Source organism: Lissotriton vulgaris, chromosome 4_1 (genome assembly GCF_964263255.1).
Source record: "Lissotriton vulgaris chromosome 4_1, aLisVul1.2, whole genome shotgun sequence".
Taxonomy (NCBI): domain Eukaryota; kingdom Metazoa; phylum Chordata; class Amphibia; order Caudata; family Salamandridae; genus Lissotriton; species Lissotriton vulgaris.
The window spans coordinates 1,579,603,707-1,579,628,598 of record NC_141691.1 but is presented as its reverse complement, the minus strand read 5'-3'; the positions used below and the strand labels follow the sequence as shown (position 1 = coordinate 1,579,628,598).

General features: G+C 47.7%; 1 protein-coding gene across 1 annotated transcript in view; it reads left to right on the top strand.

Moving 5' to 3' along the window:
* PDE7A (phosphodiesterase 7A) overlaps positions 1 to 24,892 on the top strand; it is a 1,213,253-nt gene that overhangs the window by 929,915 nt on the left and 258,446 nt on the right. The window contains exon 12 of the mRNA XM_086965809.1: positions 21,822 to 21,918. Within this exon, the coding sequence (XP_086821935.1) occupies positions 21,822 to 21,918 (97 nt within the window). The remainder of the gene's footprint in view (positions 1 to 21,821; positions 21,919 to 24,892) is intronic.

Genomic DNA, 24,892 nt, shown 5'->3' with positions numbered 1-24,892 from the left:
TCTGAAAGCTGCCATGCATTTCTATGAGTAAAATCTGGAGAGTTATTTTGCACATACATTAGGCTTCTTTGAGACTTCCATTCCACAGATCTGTATATGGTTTCCTGGACATAGACATTCTATCATGATGTTTCATGGAATGAGCCCTATGCAAAAAGATGTTCCGAAGTCTGCTTACACTAAGGGGAAATATTAAAGCGTTTGACTCTAGTGAAGATTTTTACCGTGCAGTGCAGTACCAGAACTAGAAGTAGGTAGGTATAGAGTAGTTAATAATGCCATAGTTTGTTGATCAGGGTACACAAGCATGTTGGTTATTGAGAAGCTGGTGGCATACGTAGCTAAGGACTGTGTAGCTATAGCTAGATGGTCATGGTTACACTGACTGTGCAGTGAACATTTATTAGGCTACGAATGTACATTGAGTATAAGCCGACAGGGATATAATGCACCATGCAGACAAGGTATATTAAAACAGCAATTGCATTAGGAGAAGGTTGTGAAGAAAATGCTTGGCTCAAAGTGTTATATCAGGTTGGCCTTGGTTTTATCTGAACTGTATAGTCGATTCAGAGTGACAAACCTGCTTGTGCAGGTTTTTATCCCATAGGTGGGATACAGGCCCTGAAAATCTTTGATGATCACCTCTGTTTTAGCAAGTGATAATGATGGGAATAAGGAAACAATGTTTTGCTAAACAAAGGTTGTGTGTAGAGAACTATTTAGCAATTTGTTCTTTCAGGTATATTTCAGCAGTGCTTTCACTGCCTTTCGACAGAGAGAGTCCTCTTACATGTATGCATGTCTTTTACTGGGTAATAATGCAGACTTTTCAGGAGGGCTGCTTTGGGTTCATGATTAGTCAGTCCAAAATAAGTCGTGTTTCCTCTGGAATTTTTTGGAATAAGTTAGGTGCCCATGATCAAAACTTTACCAAGGTCTATATTTGTGTTCACCATAGTCCCTAGAACCACTGGAAAGTATTTTAGAAGTGGGGTGAATTAACTGATTTTTTTTCTTCTTAAAAGTGTATTTTAATCCTATAACTTCTCAAATGTTGATAGAAGCTACACCTATAACTCACTTTTTTGATATTTATACTGTCCTCTCTTGCAGCAGTTAAAATCCCGAACCACCATATGAAATCTATGGCTTTATTTGTCAAGAAGCCTTGTGATCCCCTTTTACATTTGTGGTCAGACACCTCGTAATGAACTGCTGCTGGGACATTGATTGTTGTACAATTCTCCTAGTTCCCGTAGTAGACCTGATTTCTGGCTCTAGGATTATCATTCTCCTCTCTGTAGCAGTAACTGGGTGTATGTTGTTCCTAGTAATTATGACCTGTTAATAAATCTTGTGATTCATGTGCCCTTAAGAGATTATTCTGACTTTTTTTCATCTTCAGTTTAAGGACAATTATACCTTCAGGGTAAAATTGGATAAGAAAATACATATTAAACGAATGTATTTCCCTAATCAGACTAAAATAAACAGAGTATCTCAACCCACTTGCTGCAATTTGACACACAGTGAGCCCAGCCCTGCGTCATTTGGCCTCCGATTGGCTGCAGCAAAGACCGCCTAACTTTATGCATCCTGGATTGGATTTCAGTTCAAACCCTCACCCTTTGGTAGAATCATGTGATAGTACCTTGCAGCAAGGCAGTTAATGGCCTGCAGTAATCAGGTTGTGAAATCCCCCTGGATGTGTGTGCAGTAATACAGCGGTGCTCCACTCCTCTCTCACTCATGATGGCTAATAGAGGTCTGGAAGTATAGGGGAAGGTCTAACAGAAGGCTTGTGCAGGCCAACAGACCCACACCAGAGCTAAGAGAATATGTGCGGCCTGGCTCAAGTTTACGTTCTAAACCCTTTTCCAAGCTGACTTTGGGAGCAGGGACTTTTAGTCAAGGTACTCTCGTTGATAGTCATTGAAGCCCTGTGGAAAACAATACTGTATTTCTGCTAAAAGCCTGACATTTTCTGCATAAGCATAGTTTTGCAGCATAAATCTTTTCTGGAATCACATGCTGTGCAGTATTTCATACAGGCAGTGGGACAGGCACCTTTAAAGAAATTGGAAAACACCCCCTTTGGGCCCTGACCCACATGTCACCATAAATTCACCAGGAAGGACATCCAACAAGTCTGCAACCTCTGCCTTCCAAAGTACCACAGCGCTGAAGCCTATTGGCATATGTTGAGTTCCTATCAAAGGCGCTTAGGACTAGGGCAAAACAGAGGCAGCCAAGCTATGCAAGTGCAGGAGGGTGACCTCTCCATTGAGAGAACTCGGGCTGTAGAGCTAAGATGTCATCATGGGCACAAAAGGTGGCTAAGGTAGAGGAATCCGACATAGAGGGAGAGGTCATGTAGCTAGAGCCAGAGATCACAACAAAACATGAGGAAGAACACTGAAAATTCCCTCTGGTAACATTGAAAAAAAATAAGGGGAGCCACCTCAAAAACATTGAACTCCAAAGAATTACCGAAAGAATAATTTACTTACGAATATTTTAATAGAAGGAGCCTCACAGGTCCCACACTAGTAGTGGATGTACCTCGGAGAAGCCCTCAATGTCTAACAACAATCTGGATTGGGAGAGAACAAAGGAGTCTGCAAACCACTACCTCTGAAGAAGAGGAAGCTGATGGCGCTTGATGTCCAAGAAAGGGCGTTTGAAGTTGAGCAGAAGAGACACCTCAAAGTTGAAATGGCGACAATCCTTCAGAAAAATAGGGAATTCAATGCAACCCTTTGGTTCCAATTTGTCTCTTCGGAGGGAACTAAACTAGAAAGAGGTAGAACAGGTAAAGCTTGAGCCTCCCACAACACCCATGCCACAAGAAGAGCGGGAGATGGTCTTTTAAGAAGACCTGGAGGCCTAGGGGATATTTCAGTGTGCTAACCACATAAGCGACCAGTGGCAAGACCTTGATGCTGACTCCCCAGCGGAGGGAGTAGATTCCTAACATTTGAGGCCAAGCTTTACCTGTTTACCACATTTGTGAAGAGCACAGCAGCCAAGTAGGGATCCAGCTGAAAATAGAGAAGGCTCAGACCGGCTTTCTCCTTGACTCTTCTGCCAGTCAGATCAAAAACCAGTACCTTCTGATGCTACCAAGCATTCTAGAACAGGGAAGGGAGGCTTTCAGACAGCTAATCGCCTGCAAGACTGTAAAATAGAGGGTTGAGATGAAATACATGCAGTCGTCCAAAGACTCTTTACATACTGGGCAGTGCTGTAGTGGACTCCATCATTGTGACCACTGCACGATCGAGGGTCAATGTACCCACATGTACCGGTCCACCCACTGAAAAGTACAACAAAAGAATGGAGATGGTAGGTCAAAAAGTGGAAAGCTGAGCAGTAACCCAGTGGAGTATTGATAACTTCAGTGCACTCCTGCATCATTATACCCACCAACATTGGGAAGAAATGGGGGAGCTGATGAAACAACTTCAGAGATGGGCAACCTCCCTCATGAAGGAGGGTAAGACAATTGCCAACACATGCCTGAAGTCCGCACTAGACGCCACAGATATGCCAAGCAGGCTGATGGTCACAAGGACAACCCTGAGGATACATGCCTGACTATGGCTTCAAAAGTGAGGTGGAGGTGATCGTCATCAACACCCCCTTCACAAGTCAATAGCTGTTCAGTTTGGCTGTAGATTACATGCTGCAGCAGTTAAAGAATCACAATGGTATGGCTAAGGCCATGCTGCAGTAGTGAGGACACCAAAGAAGACTGTCTGCATCCAAGAGTAGATCAACCGGCAGGGGAAGCTTCTGGGTGCACAGTCCTCCATCCTGCCAACACACCGGTCAGCAGCAGGCATACCCCAGCAGTAGCAGTTCCAAGCAACCCAGTACAAGCCCTTTAGGTGTAGGGCTAAAGGGAGGGGGTAGCACTCCAGAGGAGTAAACTACTCAAACAAGGGACTCCACACTAATGTATTCTCAATATTATCCAGCACGGCAGTTGCATAGAACTTATAAAGACACACCCATGGGTCAGGCCAAAGAAAAGATCACACACAAAGGAAGAAAAAAGTGTGATGCCTGCTACATAAGTTACAGTAACTATTATAAAGAACAGCATTAGAAAGAGTTCCCCCAGAAGTGATCAGTTAGGGAAACTATTCAGCCTATTGTCTAGTCCCAGAACCAGACAATTCATTGAGACCAATTCTGGAAGTTCATTTTATTAAAAAAATCATAAAGACACTATTGGACTTGTCCATGTCTGCATGTTCAACCCCCAAACCTTTTGCCTTCTCTCTCCTGTTTTCTGAAATTTAGTTTTTGTTGGCACTAGGACTCTGTGCACTTTACCACTGCTAACCTGAGTTAGTGATTGAACATGGTACAACAATTGTCCTACTCCGGATTGGCATTTTTGATGTCCTTAAGTCTCTAGTTTATGGTACTGCATGTACCCAGTTCCCATAAATGTAATTCTACTAGTGGGCCACTAGTGGGCCTGCAGCAGAGCATTTTTGAACAGGCAACGCCACCTGGCAAAATGAAACTTTTGCCAGGCCTAAACATTTCTTTTTAAAGCACAAGTCACCCCTAAGGTAGACCCTAGCCAGCCCATAGACCTGGGTGCTTTGTATTTAAAACCTAAGGCATGTGTTTAAGTTTCACTAGTCCTGGTAATGAAAAACAACTCCATTAATTTTTCACTATTGTATGACCTACCTCTCCAGTAGGATAACATTGGGTTACCTTATTACATTTAATAAGTGCTAACGTTTGATTAGGCAGTACCATACATGTAATAATAAGCATTAGAAACATGAGAAACAACACCAAAGATTGTTTAGAAACTGTTTTAATGCTTAGAAAGCAGTAGAAATTCTCATAACTCACTGGAAGCATAGGAAGCTCCCAGGCTGCATTGCAAACACACAGTCTAAAAAGACTGAAAAGCTAACCTGTAGCTGAATAGCAGTAAACTGACACCGTGCCTTTAAGGCACTCTTGACCCCCTGTATCCCATCATGCCCCAGGGGTGACAGTTAGGTCAGTTGTACTTTCCGGCTCCTTCAGAGAAGGACCCTGGTTACACAGCTCCACTATTTTTCTGGTTTTTAACAGAAAAATACTTCACTTTTGACAATTTTTACTCTTACTTTGACAGTTAATATCTAGTCAAGTAAGATACTGCTTTTTTCAGTCAGTTTAGTGAACATTTTCTTCTGAGAATGCCTTCACTCTTTGACAAATGTCCTTCTTGTGGCAACAAGAAGGCAAAATCAGACAACCACGACTTCTGTATCCTGTGTCTGCCTGAAGATCATGATCCAGGCACCTGTCCTCATTGTGAGCACCTGTCAGGAAGAACTCTCAAAGACAGGGAGAGGATTCGCATTTATGGCCTGGCTCACAGGGCTTCAAGAGGAAGATCACCGGTGAAGAAGGGCTCCAAGAAGGTTCAAACATCTTCCAAAAAAGTCTTCATACCCTTCAACTTCAGCGTCGGGCTCGGCGCTGAGAAAAGGACCACCGGTGGAGTTTTTCTCTTCTAAACTACCGTCGACGGCGGGCTCGCCGTCGAAGAGAAGACCAGGTACGTCGACGACGTCGAAGGATCCAGCTCCGTCGTCCAAATCCCCTCCGCCGGCATCAACCGGGCAACGATCGGCGTCGAGGAAGGCGACTCCGCTGCCGTCAACCGGGCGACGGTTGGCGTCGAGATCCATTACCCCTCCGCCGTCGTCAACCAGGCGACGACCGGCGTCGAGGGAGGTTACTCCTCCGCCGTCGTCATCCAGGCGACGACCGGCGTCGAGAAGTGACCTCTCCGTCGTCGTCCAAGAAGCGACGTTCGGCGTCGAGGACCGAGACCCCTCCGCCGTCGACAGTAGCTCGTCGATCGGCATCGAGGACGCAGTGTCCGTCAGTGCCTCGTCGGCGCTCGGCGTCGAGGGTGCCCAATACCCCTCCGCCGTCGTCGCACAGGCACTCGACGTCGAGACAGAGAACTCCGTCGAAGGACGGTCATCGCCGTTCGACGTCGAGGCAGGGAGCTCCGTCGACGACTGGACATCGTCGTTCGACGTAGAGAGAGAAGCCTCCGTCGACGACTGGACATCGTCGTTCGACGTCGAGAGAGAGCGCTCCGTCGACGGCCGGGTATCTCCGTTCGACGTCAAGGCAGAGAGCTCCGTCGACGGCCGGGTATCTCCGTTCGACGTCAAGGCAGAGAGCTCCGTCGACGGCCAGTCATCGCCGTTCAACGTCGAGACAGAGGACTCCATCGACGGCTGCTCATCGCCGCTCGACGTCGAGACCACAGACCCTCTCATGGACATTCGAGGTCGAGATTTTTTGACCCGCCGACTCCTCGAAGGCGTCCGACGGCGGGGGAAGAACGCTCGACGTCGAGGCATTCAGATGCGATGATGGTGACGGAGTCTGCTTCCCGTCGTTCATCTTCGCGGTCCTCTGGCTCCTCAACTGAACCTTCAAGGTCCAGAAGTCCTGTGCACAGATCTCCTGAGCATCTGCCAGATCCTTCGGCCGAGTAAGTCAGACTGTCACCTAGATGGTACAAATCTTTGGACCATTGGCGAGATTCTGGGGCTACCAAACGTATGCAGGAATATGCCAGCCCACAACACAGTTCTCCTCTTCAGGATCTGTTGGAGGAGATGGACAAGCTTAGCCCTCCCAGGCGCAAATCACCTGTGAGACCACCAGCCAGATCTCCCAGAAGATCCCGATCTCCTAGAAGGGAACCTCGGACAGAAGATCGGATCAGGTCTCGCTCTCCTAGACGGGAGGAGCATTCAAAAAGATTGCGGGAGCGGAGACACAGTGCTCACCGTAGACGTCGACGTACTCCCTTTACTTCATCTACCTCTTCTACCAGGTCGTCCAAGAGGGACTACTCCTCTTCGTTGACGGACAGTCCTACGTCCAGGTCCTCCCCAGTGGATGACATTGGCACGTATCTGGATGTACTGCAAAGAGGAGCACTGAAACTGAACATTGAAATGTCTGTCCCTCAAGTAACAAAGACAGTCATTTTTGAGACTTTACACAAGAAAGCCATCTCCCGAACCTCTGCTGCCTTTAGTCCCGGGGATTATGGATCCTGTCAGAGGTTTTCCTAACTCCAGCGGCGATCAGAGCGGTACCAGCCCGCATTCGGAAGAAGTACAAACCGGCATCTTCTGACCCGGTGTTTGTAAAATCTGACCCTCCAGCTGACTCTGTAATTGTGGCAGCGGCGAGGAAGACGCACGCTGTCGCTGGTTCCTCTTCAGTCCCACCAGATAAGGACAGCAAAGCTCAAGACTCCTGGGGTTGAAAGGTTTGCAACTCCGCTGCTTCCAATCTTAAGGTTTCTAGTGCGGCTGCGCTTCTGGGTCGATACGACAGAGCCTTATGGGACTCTATGGAAAGATTCAAAGCCAAACTGCCAAAAGAAGACCAGCAGGTCTTTAAAGAGACTCTTACAGAGGGGTGTCTGGTGGCGAATCAGATGATGAGCACGGCTGCGGATGGTGCAGTGCTTTCGGCTCATTCCTATTCACATGGGGTTTGTGCCAGAAGATCGGCCTGGTTGCGCCTTACAGGTCTGAAGCCGGATGCTCAGCATCGCATCCTTAATCTCCCCTTTTCGGGTTCCGCTCTCTTCGGGGAGCATGCGGACGAAGAGATGACCCGAATGAAGACGGAACTGGATACGGTGAAGGCGGTGGGCTTGGAGAAGAAAAAATAATTCAAGCGCCGCTTCAAGACCAACAGGGGGAGAGGGGCTCAACCGAGGGTTCAAACCCCTCAGTGGTCCCAAAATGAGAACCAAGGGAAACCCCAGTTTCGAGGCAAGCCCAGCAGGGGTAGAGGAGGTCACCAACAATCCTCCATCACCACAAGAGGAGGAAAGGCCTGAACAGTGGCTTCCTCTGGCGCCGTTACCCACTCCAGTGGGAGGAAGTGCTTCACAACACCTGGCAGAGTGGGTCAGCATCACAAAAGATCAGTGGGTGCTGAATATACTGCGCAATGGATACAAGATACGTTTCCGTGCTCCTCCGAAGAGCATCCCTCCAAAGAGCTCTTGCCCTCACCAGCTAAGCTTGCTCCGAAGAGAGGTGAAAGTCCTACTGCAAAAAAGAGCGATAGAGGAGGTTCCTCCCGCTCTAAGAGGAAAGGGAGTTTACTCCAGATACTTCCTTGTCCCCAAAAAAGATCAGTAGGACAAGTTCAGACCAATACTCGACCTACGACTATTAAACAAAGTCATCGTCAAAGAAAAGTTCCGCATGTTAGCGCTTCACCAAATATGTCCACATCTTCAAGCCGGAGATTGGATGTGTTCGGTGGATCTGCAAGATGCGTACTTTCACATCCCAATTGCTCAACAACATCGCAAGTACTTGAGGTTTGTCGTAGGGAACAAACACTACCAGTACAAGGTGTTACCCTTCGGTCTCAAGTCCGCACCACGAGTCTTCACCAAATGCATGGCAGTGGTGGCGGCTTTTCTTCACAAAAAGGGTCTCTTCATTTACCCATACCTGGATGACTGGCTCCTAAAAGGTCCATCTCCGGTACATGTTACGCACGATCTAAAACTGTGCCTGCACCAGCTACACAGGCTCGGCCTCCATGTGAACCTGGAGAAGTCAGTCCAGCGGCCTACACAGTCCATCCACTACCTAGGCTCCGTTCTGGACACAAGCTTGGGAAAAGCGTTTCCTTCGGAGGAGAGACTTTTTTCCATGAGTCAGAAATGTGGGATTCTGCTGGAGTCTCGGCTTCCAACAGCCCGACAAGTAGCATCCCTGCTGGGTTCCATGGCGTCCTGCATTTTTCTCGTCCCAAACGCCAGGCTGAGAATGCGTCCTCTACAACAGGCTCTGGAGGATCAGTGGGACCAAGCGACAGGACGCTGGGAAAATCGTATCACTCTTTCCCAGGCAACGAAAGACGCCATCAAATGGTGGACTCGGAAAAAGAATGTGCTGGTGGGGGTACCGTTTCACCAACCCGTTCCTTCCCAGTCTATAGTGACGGATGCCTCCCTGCAAGGCTGGGGAGCACACATGGGTCCGCTTCAAATTCAAGGACAGTGGTCTGCGCAGGAGCAGACATACCACATCAACATGCTGGAACTCAGAGCGGTATTCCTGGCTCTCAAAGCTTTCTTACCAGCGATCAAATCCAACTCAGTCCTAGTTCAGACGGACAATACGACCACCATGTTCTATCTGAACAAACAAGGAGGCACAAGATCTCGCCCACTCTCTCGAGAGGCTCAGACAATCTGGCATTGGCTTCTCTCTCGAGGGCTCACAGTAGTGGCAGTGCACCTTCCGGGCGAGTTGAACGTAAAAGCAGACGCACTCAGCAGGCACTTCGAAAATCAGCCAGACTGGGTGCTAAACGACAAAGTAGTAGAAGAGCTTTTTCGTTGCTGGGGTCGTCCATCCATAGACTTGTTTGCAGACGAAAATGCCAAATGCCACGCCTTCGCGTCCAGGTTCCACCGGCCAGGAACGCAGGGGAATGCTCCACTGATGGATTGGTCAGGGACGTTCGCATACGCATTTCCTCCCCTGGCTCTGATTCCGAGAAAAGTTTCCAAGCTCCTCAGGTCGAACATGGAAATGATCCGGATTGCTCCAGATTGGCCTCGGCAGTGGTGGTACCTGGACCTTCTACATCTGTCTGTGTGTCCACACAAATGGCTCCCTTGCAGGCCGGACCTGTTGAGCAAGATGAACGGGAGGATAATGCATCCTAACCTCCCATCATTGAACCTAACAGCATGGCTCCTGAGGTCCTGCAATATGGACATTTGAACTTGCCTCCTGAATGCATGAACATTTTAAAGGAGGCTAAGAGACCTTCCACGAGAGCGTCCTATGCGTTCAAGTGGAAAAGGTTTTACTTGTGGTGTAGGGAGTGCATTTGTCAGCCATTGTAGCATACAGAAAATCACCTGATCGGATGTCTTTCTTTCAGGTTCCAGTGGTTAAGGACTTCCTTCAGGGGTTGAAGAAAGTGTATCCCCCTGTGCGAAATCCTTCTCCTCCTTGGGAATTAAACCTAGTTCTATCCAGGTTAATGTCACCTCCTTTCGAGCCCATCCACAAGGCCTCCTTGCAACATCTTTCTTGGAAGGCAGCCTTTTTGGTGGCGATTACCTCTGCGCGCAGAGTAAGTGAGATACAAGCGCTCTGTGCGAAGGAACCATATACTGTTTTCCACCACAACAGAGTAGTCCTAAGGGCTCATCCATCTTTCTTGCCTAAGGTCATCTCTGATTTTCATATAAATCAGTCTATTTCCCTCCCTTCCTTTTTTCCAAATCCTACGACCCCAGCCGAGCGGTCACTTCACTCCTTAGACCTTAAGAGAGTGCTATAGTTTTATTTCGAAAAGACTAAAGGGATTAGGAAAACAGACCAACTGTTTGTGAACTATGGTTCAATGAGAACAGGTTTTCCAGCGGCCAAGAGGTCCATCTCCAGATGGATTGTCTCTTGCATTAAATTGGCCTATCAGCTTGCGGGCAAGCCTTTGTTGATGTCACCAAAAGCGCATTCCACAAGAGGGAAAGCCGCTACAGTAGCTTTCTTGCATGACATTCCAATGTCAGAAATATGCAAGGCTGCAACCTGGAAATCGGTTCATACCTTTATGAGGCATTACTGCCTCGAATCTGATTCCAGGGCCGATACTCAAGTAGGGCAAGCCTACTTGAGGAATCTGTTTGGGTAGTCTATAGTCTACTCAGACTTGTTGATGAGATTACTGTCTTATCATTCCTTTGCCCGCAGGGAAGAGGAGAGGCTCACTATTCTATTCTAATGCTTATGACTATTGATGAGGATCCCCTGGAAGAGAAGGATTAGTTACTTACCTGTAATCCTAGTTCTCTTCCAGGGGTATCCTCATCAAAGTCATAAGCAACCCTCCCACCTCCCCGGGCAAAGGATACTCTTTAATAAGGATAGGATAGGATAGGATAGGATAGGATAGGATAGGATAGGATAGGATGTTGATTTGTAAAGCGCGAATTGTTGCCCGAGGGCGTCCAAGCGCTGAAAACACCAAAACCGACCAGAGAAAAAAACACAACAGAGGGAGGAGGAAATTAGACTGGATGAAATAGGAAGGTTTTTAGTTGTTTGCGGAAAGTCGTGTGATTAGAGTTGGATCTTGGGTGCAATGGGAGGGAGTTCCAGGCCCTCGCCGCGTTATAGGCGAAAGACCTACCTCCAGATCTGGATCTCCTTACTCTCGGAGTGACTGCCAAGAAGGACTGGTTGGATCTTAGATTCTTATTGGGCCTATAGTGAAGGATTAGGTCCTGTGTGATCATGGGGCCAGAGTTCCAGAAGGACTGGTGGGATATGCACATGGCTTTGAACAAAACCCTTTGGCGTACTGGTAGCCAGTGAAGAGAGACCAGCCCAGACCTTACTGACTGTCTGCGAGGGATGTCAAGTAGCAGACGTGCGGCGCAGTTCTGCACAATCTGTAGCCTCCTCAGGGTGGATTCCGGGGCTCCGAGGTAAAGGACATTATTAAAATCGAGACGAGATTGAATCAGGCCTTGTACCGCTGCTTGCTTGGCTTCCATGGGAAGGAGGGGGAGAATTTTCCTAAGCATCTTCATGATGCCGAAGCAGGTAGCCGAAAGTTTGGTGGCTTGTACGCCAAAGGAGAGAGAGTTGTCCATCCATATTCCCAGACTTTTTATGCTGTTTTTGGGAGTAGGTAGGGGGCCCATACTGGGTGGCCAGAGGGTGGGCGGGAGGCTGGGGACCGAGTTGCCGAGGACCATGAGCTCGGTTTCACCTCCGTTTAATTTTAAGGATGATTGGGACGTCCAGGATTTTACCTCCTCTAGGCACTCTCTGAGGCCGCTCTGTACAGGGAGATTAGTCTCCTGTGTCAGGGAGACCACCAGCTGCGTGTCGTCCGCGTAGGAGATGATCTTGATCCCAAACGGACGGACGACATCAGCTAGTGGTCTCATGTACAGGTTAAAAAGTGCCGGGCTCAGAGAGGAACCTTGGGGGACGCCGCAATTCAAGGAGATGCTGGTGGAGACAGAATCACCATCAAACACTTGGAAAGATCTATCTTCCAGGAAGGACCGGAACCAGGTCCACGCTTTGCCCTTAATCCCGACCTGGGCCATACGGTCCAGCAGGGTGACATGGCTGACCGTATCGAAGGCCGCACTAAGATCAAGGAGGATCACTGCCACTGATCCTCCCTGATCTAAGATTTTCCTGGCCTCCTCGGTGACCATGAGGAGGGCGGTCTCGGTCCCATGTTTAGGTCTGAATCCGGTTTGGGTGGGATCCAGGAGCAGATGGGTTTCTAAAAAGTTGGTAAGCTGGAGGTTTATGTATTTCTCCAGGACCTTGCTCGCCCAGGGGAGCAGGGATATTGGGCGGTAGTTGCTCATATCTGTGGGGTCTAGGCTGGGCTTTTTCAGCAGGGCCTTCACCATGGCCTGCTTCCAGACTGTGGGAACTATGCCCTTGGAGATGGAGGTGTTTAGGATGTCCCTTAGTATGGGTAGAGTGGTTTGTGCAGCGGCCATAATTATCTCTGGGGGGGCAGGGTCATTAGGAGAGCCGGATTTGACTTTGCGTGCTAGAGACTCCAGCAAGACAAGTTCCAGTGGAGGAAAATGGGACAGCGTGGGTGGTTGAGGATTGAGAACAGGTTCAACGGGGTGTGAAAGTGTAGTGAACGGAGGTGGGTTGGTCGGGGGGAAGGCCGAGTAGATTGAACTAATTTTCTGATGGAAAAATTCGGCAACTTTGTTGCAGTGGGAAGTGGGTTTGTCCACTGGTAGGCTGGGAGGGGGTTTGGTTAAGGAGATATTGTTAACCTATTTGTTATTGGGTTTGTTTTTCAGTCTCCGAAAAGAACAACTGACCTGTCACCCCTGGGGCTTGATGAGATACTGGGGGTCATGAGTGCCTTAAAGGCACGGTGTTAGTTTATTGCTATTCAGCTACAGGTTAGCTTTTCAGTCTTTTTAGAGCATTAAAACAGTTTCTAAACAATCTTTGGTGTTGTTTCTCATGTTTCTAATACTTATTATTATATGCATGGTGGAAATTCTTCACAGCATATTTCAGCTCTGATGTTATTTGGCTGCTATTGCATGTTTTTTATATATATATTATTTATATATATATGTATATATATGTGGGGCACATATAATATAGTGTTTCCGGGGTCTCGCACATGGGCGGGAAAATTCTAATGCTTATGACTTTGAGGATACCCCTGGAAGAGAACTAGGATTACAGGTAAGTAACTAATCCTTACCTGCAACCTACCAGCTTGTGTCTAGTGGCCTGACTACTGAAGACCATTTGGGCACCCAGACCTAAGAGGTCAACGGATAGCCTAAAGGAAGCTCTAAGGACAAGCAGAAGAAAGTGATACGCAGCTAAATGAAAGATATATCCTGTGGTGCATTGAAAGAACTGTTCGACAACAGGACACAAGATACCACAGTGGTTAGTTACCTAATAAGTGCTAGCAGTTTAACCAATGCTTTGCTAAAAGTCAATTTGGCAACAATAGTAGTCTGCACAATAGGACAGAATTGTTTTCACAGGGGGCGTGGCTAGCAGCTGAACGGAATGCCCGGGCTCTGAAGCGGCTCCGCTATCCCAGCCGTGTTTCTGCACTTATCCGCCTCGAAATTGCCCGCCATCCCCTCGAAGTGAGGGGCACAAATCCTGAGGACACCGGCGCGAACCATACCAAGAGTCCCGACCTACCGTCCGCACCGAAACAGCGGTGATTCTGTGGAGCCCCTGGAGCTCTGCCGACAACATGGCAGCCTGCTCCTGGGACCTTGATGGAGGGAGCAGTGGGGCTGCGCGCCGGTGAGGTGTGGCACCTGGTGAGCACGGGGGAGCCCTTAGCGTGACCAGAGCCTGCTGACAGCCGAGTCTGTGCCATCTGAACAGCTGTGGGAGGCGCGCGCGGGTCGACGAAGGCGCGTGTCCCTCCTCCCCTCGAGACCTGACTCCTACTCGAGGCCTCGGCCTGGTTGGGTGCGGGAGGCCCCCTGGGTTGCCTGGAGCTTTTTGCCAGCCCGTACTAACGCCTTTGGGCCGGACCACAGTTTTGCTGTATTGCTGCCCTGTGGTGGGCATGCTAGATTGAATGGTATCCCTTGAGAGTTCCTGTAGACATGATGGTGGCCTTTGACGATGATTCCGACTGCAGCGGTGAGTGGCCCTGAGCGGAAAGGCTGTCTGGAGGGCTACGGTCGGGCCCACCGACTGATAACGACCTACCTGATGCTGCGCACACATCGTATGGGCAGAGGGGGATGACGTTCATGGTGAGAGGCGGCGTGCGTCCTCGAGTCCCGGATTGACACAGTTAACGTAGAAATCTCCCTCATCAGGGCTGACTTACGCAAAATGGATGCTAGGGTAAAAGATGTTGAAGAGGCCACCGTCACCTTGACGTCTGACACAGACCTCCTCAATCAATAGGTAGCTCAACTTCGAGACCAGCAGGCGAAAATGGAAGGCCTCCTCGATGATTGAGGGAAGGGCGCTAAGAAACAACATACACATACTGGGGGTCCTGGAGCGGGCGGAGGTGCCCGCAGCAGACCTCTTGGTGGAGGACCTGGACATTAAGAGGCTCCAGCCAAAACGCCTGTCAGATTACTTTTCCATTGAGCGGGCCCACTGAATCCCTGGGGGGTGGCCCAAGCAAGAGCTCCCCTGAGACCTATAGTAGCCAGAGTGTTCAATTTTCGGGACCGCGACGTGATCCTTCAAACTGCTCGTGCCGGGCCACCTATCCAAATAGAAAACAGCGCAATAACATTCTTCCCGGACTTCACAACCAAAGTACAGGTCCAGAGACGCAGCTTCCAGGCGATCAAGAAGGCACTACTGGACAAGGAAATCAAGTATTCCATGCTCTTCCCGGCGAAGCTCCGGGTTGAATCGGACGGTAAATCCTGGTTCTTTTTCTCACCAGAAGACACCTGGAACTGGTTGGAGGGATGGCGCAGGGAGGAGAGACACAACAACGGCAGGCACGACAGGGCCAGAGGAGGCCCAATGGACAGAGGATCGGAGCAGTGTGAAGAATCCTCTCGGAGAGAGAGCACCTAGGGCCCCATAGTGTTGAGCGGGTAGGAGATGCAACAATACTCCATGCTGCATCTGGACGGACATTTGGGACCTTGAGGAACAAAGTAAGGTGCGGTGGGGTGTGTAATGGGGACCCCTGGCTGAGTAATTTGAGAATTTACTGTGGTTGACCCGGGTGTTCTCATTGACAGTATTAGATAGCTTAATTGCAGCGCTGAGTGGTCCACGAGGATTTATTTGATAGTTGTGTAACATGGATCCATCCTTCATTCACGGTGCAGATGGTAAGGCTGTACTCCAGGCACCCACAATGGGAGGGGGGCGACAGGCACTCTACCTTGTTGGGGGGTGGGTAGTTTGAAATCCACTGGCAGGGGGCCAGGGTGGGGGGTGGAGGGGAAGGGTGGCTGGAGGGTTCAGGTTTTTGTTAATGTTCAATGTTTTTATGCAGTCAGTATAACCTTTCGCCTAAAAACCTGTGACTATTCTCAAGTGATATTTACAAAATGTGCTGTAGTTCGATCCCCCACATTAGATATCCTGCCCCCACTGACACAATTTCTTACCTTGGTTGACTTGGGTCTCGTCGTCTTTTCCCTCTCCCCCCCCCCCCCCCCCCCCCCCCCACCAGGAGGGGATACCTACCACGCCCCCCTGACTACATTATTACCCCACACTGACTACCATGGCTAACAAAACACTTTACGCTCTGACGTGGAACGTCAACGGGCTAGGGGACACAATTAAGAGGGGCATAGTGTCACAGTATCTGAAGAGGCACGCACCAGACCTAGTCCTACTGCTAGAAACCCATCTTATTGGAAATAGCTGCAAGGCCCTCAACAGATGGGGTTATACGCTTTTGGTACACGCAGGATTTACATCCGGCTCCAGGGGGACAGGCATCCTAGTGCGTAAGAACTTTGCGCTTGCACCCACCCGTGTCTGGGCAGACCCACAGGGTAGATTTGCTGTTTTGGAGGCCACCTGGGAAGGGAAAGCACTCAATATCATCTCGATGTATTTCCGAACCCGCCCTGCATTGGGAAAAGAAGCACTTAGTGACTTAGGTAAAATTTTGTTGGAACTGCCTACGGGCACTCTGATACTGGAGGGGACTTTAACCTGACTGTGGACGATACAGTAGATAGATATCCCCAACGACCAAATCTCAGACCAAACACCCTTATGAAGGAATTCACTCAGGCTATTAGACTTGCAGACATATGGCGATCACTGCAACCACAAGTGACGTATTATACCCACTACTCAAACGTGCACAAGAGCATGTCCCGCATTGATTGCTTTCTCACTCTACTGACTGTAGGCCAATTTCAAAATCCCAGCGGACTTCCGCGTGGCATCTCTGATCATTCTCCGTTGTGGGTCGAGCTTATCTTTCACCGCCCAAAACAGCGTAGCTCTGTAGTTATTAATCTGAGGCTTCTCAAGATACCTGATATAAGGGATCAACTAGCTGAACAAACGGATCATTACTTTATAGAAAACGTTGGATTGGTGGAGTCAGCACAGTCGATCTGTGAGGCATTTAAAGCGGTATTGAAGGGCCACGCCTTAGCGTTAAAGCTGGGCTATGTCCAACGTCAAAGCGAGCGCATACTTGAATTAGAGACAGATTTACGACTAGAGGCACTCCATAGCTCCTCACCCTGTGATACTACTGCGCACCACCTGACTATCAAGCGTCTTGTGTATAAAGCCCTACTATAAGAGAAAGCAAGAGCGCGCCTACTGTCTACACGTCAGAGTTAACGAGATGGGGGAAAGGGCGGGCAAGATGCTTGCCTGGCTGGAGCTAGGAGACCAGGGACACAGATGGGTGCCAGAACTAACCACTGATGAGGGAGTGGGAATATCTGACCCACAGGACATTGCAGATGCTTTTGCGAGTCACTTGGAGGGAGTATATTCCTCCTCTACCACCTATACATCGGAAGACTCTAGGCAATTATTGATGGATAGTAACCTGCCTTCCCTGTCTGCAACCGAAAAGGGTGATCTGGAAGCGGATATTGCAAATGAGGAACTCTGTAAATCCATTTATAGCATTCACTCAGGGAAAGCGATGGGGCCGAACGGTATCCCTATAGTTTCTCAAATGCATGGCAATGAAGGTGGCCCCCCCACCTCAATCTTATGTACTCGGAGAGCCTGGAGAAGGGCATATTGCCACCAGACCAAAGACTAGCCTCTGTATTGGTCATACGAAAACCCGGGAAGGCGGCAGATTGCTGCGGGTCATATAGACCTATTTCGCTCATACACGCAGAAGTCAAGATCCTAGCGAAACTGTTGGTCTCCTGCTTGAACGCTGTGTTGCCCTACCCGGTCCACGCAGATCAATCTAGTTTTGTGCCCGGTTGGAACACTGCATTGAATATTCGCAGGGTGATAATGTGCTTATGAGACAACCCTGCCTGGAGGAGGACGCAGTGATAATATCCCTGGATGCCTCAATGGTATTTGATTCAGTAGAATGCCCATACCTTTTCGAAGTACTCGCACGCTTTGGTTTTGGCACCAAAATTAAAGCCTGGGTCCGTTTGTTGTATACTGACCTACGGGGGCAGGTGCGGGTGAATAGCCATACCTCTAGGGAATTCCAGTTGAGCAGAGGAACTAGACAGGGCTGCCCTCTATCCCCCTTGCTTTTCGCGCTTGTGCTAGAACCGTTAGTCGCATGGGTAAGACGAGACATCACTCTGCAGGGGTTAAAATAGGACGACGACATAGAGGACAGAATATCATTATACGCAGACAACGTCCTCATTTATTTGGCTTCCCCATACGCCTTGATCCACACTATACTCAATATTTTTACTAATTCTGGGAAATATTCCGGCTATGCCATTAATTGGGCAAAATCCATACTCTATATTCTCCATGGCCCCACGCCTCGACTACCTAAAGGATGTAACATAGAAGTAACTAGGGATGGCTTCATGTACTTGGGAATCTTCATCACCCCAGAACCTTTCATAACAAGAATCTGCCCCCCTCTGCAGAGATTCAGGGAAGATGTCAGGCACTGGAGATCATTGTCGTTGTCGTTATTGGGCTTGTGGTCCTGTTTAACCACATCGCTGCTGTGGTTATTTTTGCCCTGTGCTGGAAATTGCCATTTTGCTGGTGTCATGACGAGCTCAGCTCGTCATCAGCACAGCTCAACTGTGCCTCATGACGAGCTGAGCTCGTCATGAGCATGGAAGGGGTTAAAATGTTAGCACTACCACAGTTCCTTTACTCACTCCATAACTACCCATATCCCATCCAGAACTCCTATTTTGTTAGTGTGGAGGCGGAGGTTCGGACTCTGTTGTGGGATGGAGGGATGCCTCGTATTGCCCTCGGTAAATTGACAGAGCTGGTACGATGGGGGCATTGCACTCCCAGATTTGCGTCTTTATTACTGGGCTTCACAATTAGTGGCAACCAACCACTGGCTGCACAGTCACCCGTCGAACCAGGCATACCACCTTGAATGGCATCAGACTGGCTGGGAGGGGTATTTAGGAGCCTTATATACCAAACCCCGCAAGGGAAGATTTCTTGGTCCTATGGCTCACACGGTCTCTGTCTGGCGGTTGGCTTATAAACGATTGGGTTGGCAGGGAAAGATGACCAAGTCGACTCCTCTATGTGGAGAAGTGTGGCTCACTGGTTAGAGGAGGTAGACCTGGAAGCAGAGGTCAGCCCGGGACCAGGGTTCAATTCCTGGCTCGGCGGGGTCTTGAGTCCTAAAATGTCCATGGACTCGACAATTCTCGCTCCGGTGCCTACTCGACTCACGGGTTCACACTCTGCGATTCTGGGCAATAGCTTGCTTAATCTCCACAACGGCCCCTCGTGGCGGGATGCCTGGCTTTCACCTTGCGGATACCCTGCCGGGGTTATCTCGCAGGGGAATACCAGGACAGGTTCCCTAAGCAAGCGCTTAGAAACCAGTGGTGATTTGCTCTATATAAATTCCTGTACATTTACATTTACATATGGTCCTCTCAACAACTGGGGTTATTGTGCTATCAGGTAGGATTCGACAGATTGGATACAATAGGGATCTCCACTGTTTGGGGTCCTTTTATACAAAGGGAAATTAATCACATTCAAAGAACTACAAGTGAAACATGAACTGGCACCCAAGGAGATTTTCAGGTACCTACAAATCCTTTCATGCCCTTAACACATCACTAACAGACCTGACTACTGTCCCGGACTCGTCCCCTCTGGAAGACTGACTCCTCTCGGAGTCCCTTCCTACTAAGGCCATTTCCCTCACTTACCGTAAACTGTGTAATAGCCTCCGAGATCCCTTTCTCACTCTTAGGGACAGATGGCAATCAGATTTAGGACAGCTTGACGACGAGGACTGGGAGGCGGCACTGATGTCCCCTAGGGAAACCGCAATTAACCAACGCTTCAGATTGGTTCAACTTAAGGTCCTATATAGGACATATTTTACTGGGGGTAACGCTAGCTAAGTTGGGGACATGACAGGATGCGTTCTGCCTGCATGGCTGCCACCAAATTGCCCACATATCCTATAATATGGGATTGCCCCTACGTACGACACATCTGGGAACGGGCCACAAACAAGATGCAGGACACACTGGGAAAATCGCTTGTGCTGACACCTCCACTGGGAATCCTGAACGTTTGGGAATCAACTGATCTCACAAACATTGAACAGCAATTCACCACCCTGGGGTATACCCTGGTTAAGAGAGCCATTGCTATGAAATGGGGGGCTGCCGACAAGCCGTTGGTGATTGGCTGGGTGGCGGATATGGATAAATGTATGGTCGCCGAAATGGAAGTTTATAAAGCCAGAGTATGTCCTAAGTAGTGGGATCAAAAGTGGGGTGGCCTGGAATGCCTATCGGGGAGAACTCTGCACTTCACCAACTGTGGAACTTGAAATGTCACAACGAAACTTACGACACTGTAATGACTGATTGTATTGTCTATACAATTGCATATTTTTTTTCCTTTCAATGATACAGTGTATATTATTAAGGCCTGTATATGCCGAAAGTTTATTTTCAATAAAAAAATTCAACCAAAAACAAAAAAAAAAAATGTTTTCGCAACACAAGTTATCAAAAGGTTTCTAGAGGAATCAAAATATTAGCTCCACCCAGATCTGCACCAATGTCCATCGAACTTCGTCCCGACGCTGACAGAGCCAATGAAGGTGGCTTTTAAACCACTACAGAAGACCAAACTAAGGGTCTTAACCCTAAAGACCACTTACCTATTTGCTGGCACTCCACTACTCAGGGTGAGGTAACTGCAAGTGCTAACCACCCCTGAACCTTACCTACAAGGACAGAGTAGTCCTGCCAACTAATCCATGCTCCCTACCAAAGGTCATATAACAGTTCCACATGAATCAAGTAAATCAGCTACCAGGTTTTTTCCAACAACCAAAAATGCAGTCGAAAAAACTCTGCATAATCTGAATGTTTTTTGGGTTGTAATGTACTACCTTGAAAGGAGGAAAGAAGTCTGAAAAGTAAGCCAGTCCTTTGTATCCTTTGCAAAATCAGACAGAGGCTCACCGGCAACAAAAGGTACCATTGCAAGAAAGATAAAGTAATCCAGATATGCTGCCAAAAAGCAGACTTGCAACTAGAGGCAAGATCTAAAGCGCTATACACAAGTAAAAAAGGGAGCCACCTTTGCCTTTCTAGAAAGCATTCCAATAAGCAACATATGTACCTCAGCCACTTGGTCTTCCGTTCACACCTTCACCAAATACTACTGTTTAGACATTCAAGTGAACAGAGTCACAGGTATGACAAATAAATCTGAATCATTTTTCTGCAAGTTCAAACTTATTTTAACCCAACATCCAAGGGTAACACTACAAAATCAATGCACACCATGTGAATCCAGAAAAGAGTCATGCTGCAAAATGAAATGGTAACTTACCTGTTGGAGTAGTTTTGCTTGAAGAATTTTCTAAAATCACATGCGACCCACCCACCTCCTAAATAAGTGAGATGCAACAAAGCTAAGAAGAGACACTATTACTTTTCAAGTACAACGGGAAGCCAATAAGGACAATCTGAAGATGACGACAACACACAGCTTCTGGGGCACACGTCTGACATAACAAGGGGGCGAACCTAGCACTAAATTGTAACAATAATTGTCCAGCAAAGAAGGAAAATGAGGACTAAGAAAAGGTTCCAGGCCCAAACAATAGATAAAATAATGTACAGCATGTGAATCCTGAAATTCTTCAAGCTACAAAACTATTCCTACTGCTAAGTAACTTTCAATAAGTGGAAAAGGATTGGGTGCTGGTCGATCAGGAGACTTCTGATGGTCAATGGGGGTATAAATCGGCAGAAACATTAGTTAAGATGTGGCAAGTAGAGAAAAATTCTCAAAGTAGGCATTGCAAGAAGCCAGAATCCAACAGGTAGAAGATGGGCAATAGTGTGCATTTAGTGGTGCTTTTAACTCATGGATACTGTGCCTAAAATATGTTGGAGAAGCGGAGCATGTGTTCTAAGCTGTCAAACACTTCACTGAATGTTAATCTTCTGTATTATGTAATTTTGTGATCAAGCATAGTTAACTAAATTTAAGCCAACATATAAGCATACTTTTCATTGAGTTCCATCTCTTTTAAACTTTAACTACTTCTTTTTTCAGATAGCTTTAAAGTGTGCTGACATTTCAAACCCATGCCGGACCTGGGAAATAAGCAAGCAGTGGAGTGATAAAGTAACAGAGGAGTTCTTCAACCAAGGCACGTACATATAGAGCAATACAAAAGATGACAGAGTAATTTATAATGCTTTCAGCTTGTCACATTGTCTTATGCAAAGGAAGCCAAATTGTAGATTTTAGCCTCATCCTACTTACTCCTTATTTGAGGTGCATCTTGCTCTGTCCCTCCCCTCCATTATCCTTAACCCTTCACATTTAGAATTAATAGCATAATAATTAATAGTATTATGACTTGGCAGTTGCATAGCACATGGGCAAACACCAATGCACCATGCCATTCAACGGTCTCCTGCAGCAAACTGACCCAATTTAATCACGGATACTAAAAATGAACTTTACTTTTCGGGAGTCTGGTACAAGAGCCGTAGATCTGGTAGACTTGGGCATGTCTTTCCCTTTTGACAGCTGCCCTTCAGGACCATGCTGGGAATGGGAATGTCTTGTAATATGATTAGCATCTGTCCTTAAGTATTTGTCCATGCTATGCTGTTTTAAAGATTAGGATTATCTGCTGGGCCTTGGCATTGCAGTGCTGCCTCATTTCTTGGATTATCCGTGTTCCCTCTAACTTTCTCACATAGCACTAATTTGCTTTTTTGTAATTTTTTCCCCCAGATAAGGTGATGAGATGCTATTTGATTAGGGGGTCGGGCAGTGACGGCTGGTCCTGATGATACTAGGTAGGGCGGCAGAGGGGGAAGGGGCAGAGCATAAATACATAAAAAAATATTTTTAAAAAACTGACCTGACGCTGCGCTGTCTTCTTCCTCTCCTGATCTTCGGACTGATGGACACTCCATCTCTCCACAATGAGTCTTTATTCTATTGGAGATGGGGCAAGGTTAAAAGAAAAGAAGTGGTGTGTGTATAGAAGGGCTACTATTCTGTAGCACCTACTATGAGAACGTGAGTGGTCAACGTGTTTTAGCCCTTAGTGTGTCCCGTCGGGTTGGAGGGCTTTCTTCAGGGCCAGATTATGGCACGTAACTATTTGGTCACGTGCTTAGGTAAGCTTTGCACTTACCCTTCTCAGTGAGCTAGTGGTCTATAGTACCTATAACTTGTTCAACGTAATTGTTTCCAAGGGGAAATCAATGCTCATTGTCTCGAGGAGTCAAGGTCACAACTTGTGCTGGCTCCGTCTTCTTTGCCCCTTAGACATACACAGAGTGCCCCCTCTGACTGTGTGTGAAGGTGGGTGAGCTGTAGACCTGTGTTAGAGCTGGCGTCTTTTGGCGTAATTTCCCATGTCTTTTTGCCTTCCGACCTCCTGTTTTGACTTCATGCTGAACTTCATGTTTGCTTTTTTTAGGACTCTGTGCACTTTTTCACTGCTGACCAGTGCTCAAGTTCATGTGAACTGTGTTTAAAATGTAATGGCATTATGGTGCAGGCCTACTGCTGGGATTTACCTATGTATGGGTGCGACAAGCAATCTGTGATATTTACCCAGAATTCCAGTCCGGACTGCGTACTCTGCGGGCACTGCAGTCGGTGCTGGCGGGGGAGGAACGAGGGGGTCTGATCACAAAGTTATACAGCGCCTCTCTTAGGGAGTCTGAGCTAGCGGAGTCCCCCTCATATATCAGATGGGCAGCGGTAGTGGGTACCTCTATGACACTGGTTGAATGGAAATTCTGTTGTGAATTGACAGGACGGCTAACGATGAATTGTAATCTCTGAATCATCCATTTCAAATATTTGCATCAACTCTATTATACCCCGCATCAGCTACGACGTTTTGGGCTCAGAGAAAGTGCGCGCTGTGTGCGTTGTGGACATGATGATGCAGATTTCCTACACCTAGCCTGGCACTGCGCAGGAATCGCTGATTTTTGGGCAAGGGTCACGCAAGTGCTTACGGAAGTTGTAATGGAACTGGTTGCATATTTACCCACTGTGTGTCTGTTGGAGTGGGTTCGTAAGCTTAAACCTTGTAACAGGAGATTGATTGCCATCTCCAAGTTGTTCGCTAAACGAGCAGTTATGCAGAGGTGGGGGGCTAAAGCTGTTCCCAGTGAAACAGTGGATTCCTGACTTGTTTGTACTGTAGAGACCAGTTGGACACCTATGCGGAGGAACTGCCGGAGGCATCTCACCCCAAGGATTTCTGGGCTCCCCTTAGTGTATTTACTAAGCAGGCCAGACCTATGTTGAGTTACTGTACACAATGCTAGGCTGTATGTGGAGGGTGAAGAGACTGTTAGAATTTATGTTGCACGTCATTTTGAAAGCCTATTCAGGACTTATTGTAATGCTATGCTAAGTGCCGGGGGGCGGGTGATGGGAGGAGAGTTTGTCTATGTTGGAATATGTTTTAGAACAGGAAAACTGCTTGTATTGATATCCTTTGTAGGGTGAAATGATACAGAAATACTACACCTCATGTTGGGGTGACTTCTATTGTGCTTCTTACAAGTTGATCAATAAAGATATTAAAAAAATGTAATGGCATTTGTTTTCTACTTGATTGCCATATTTGATTTACTAGTAAGCCCCCTAGTCCAGTGCACTCCATCGGCCCAGGGCCTGCAAATCAATTGCTAATAGTGGGTCTACAGCACTGATTGTGCCACCCACATGAGTAGCTCTTCAAACCTGTCTCAGCCTGACACAACAGAGCTTGTGTGTGCAGTTTTAAACTGCTATGTTGACCTGGGAAGTTCTCCTACTTGCCAGGCCCAAACATACCTTTTTATTACATGTGAGGTACCCCTAAAGTAGGCCCTGGGTAGCCCCATGGGCAGGGAGCAGTGTATTCAAAAGGTAGACGTACTTTGGAGTTTCGCATGTCCTGGTAGTATAAACTGCAAAATGTGTTTTTCACTACAGCAAGGCCTATCTCTCTCATAGGCTATCATTGGAGCTGCCTTGAAACACTTTTTCCTATTAGGAAAAGATCGTAAGAGTACGTTTGGTGTCTCTGAACTCACAATAAAAAAAACTCATATGGGCCTGTGCCTTTACCCACACAGAGCTGCATACAACCCTAT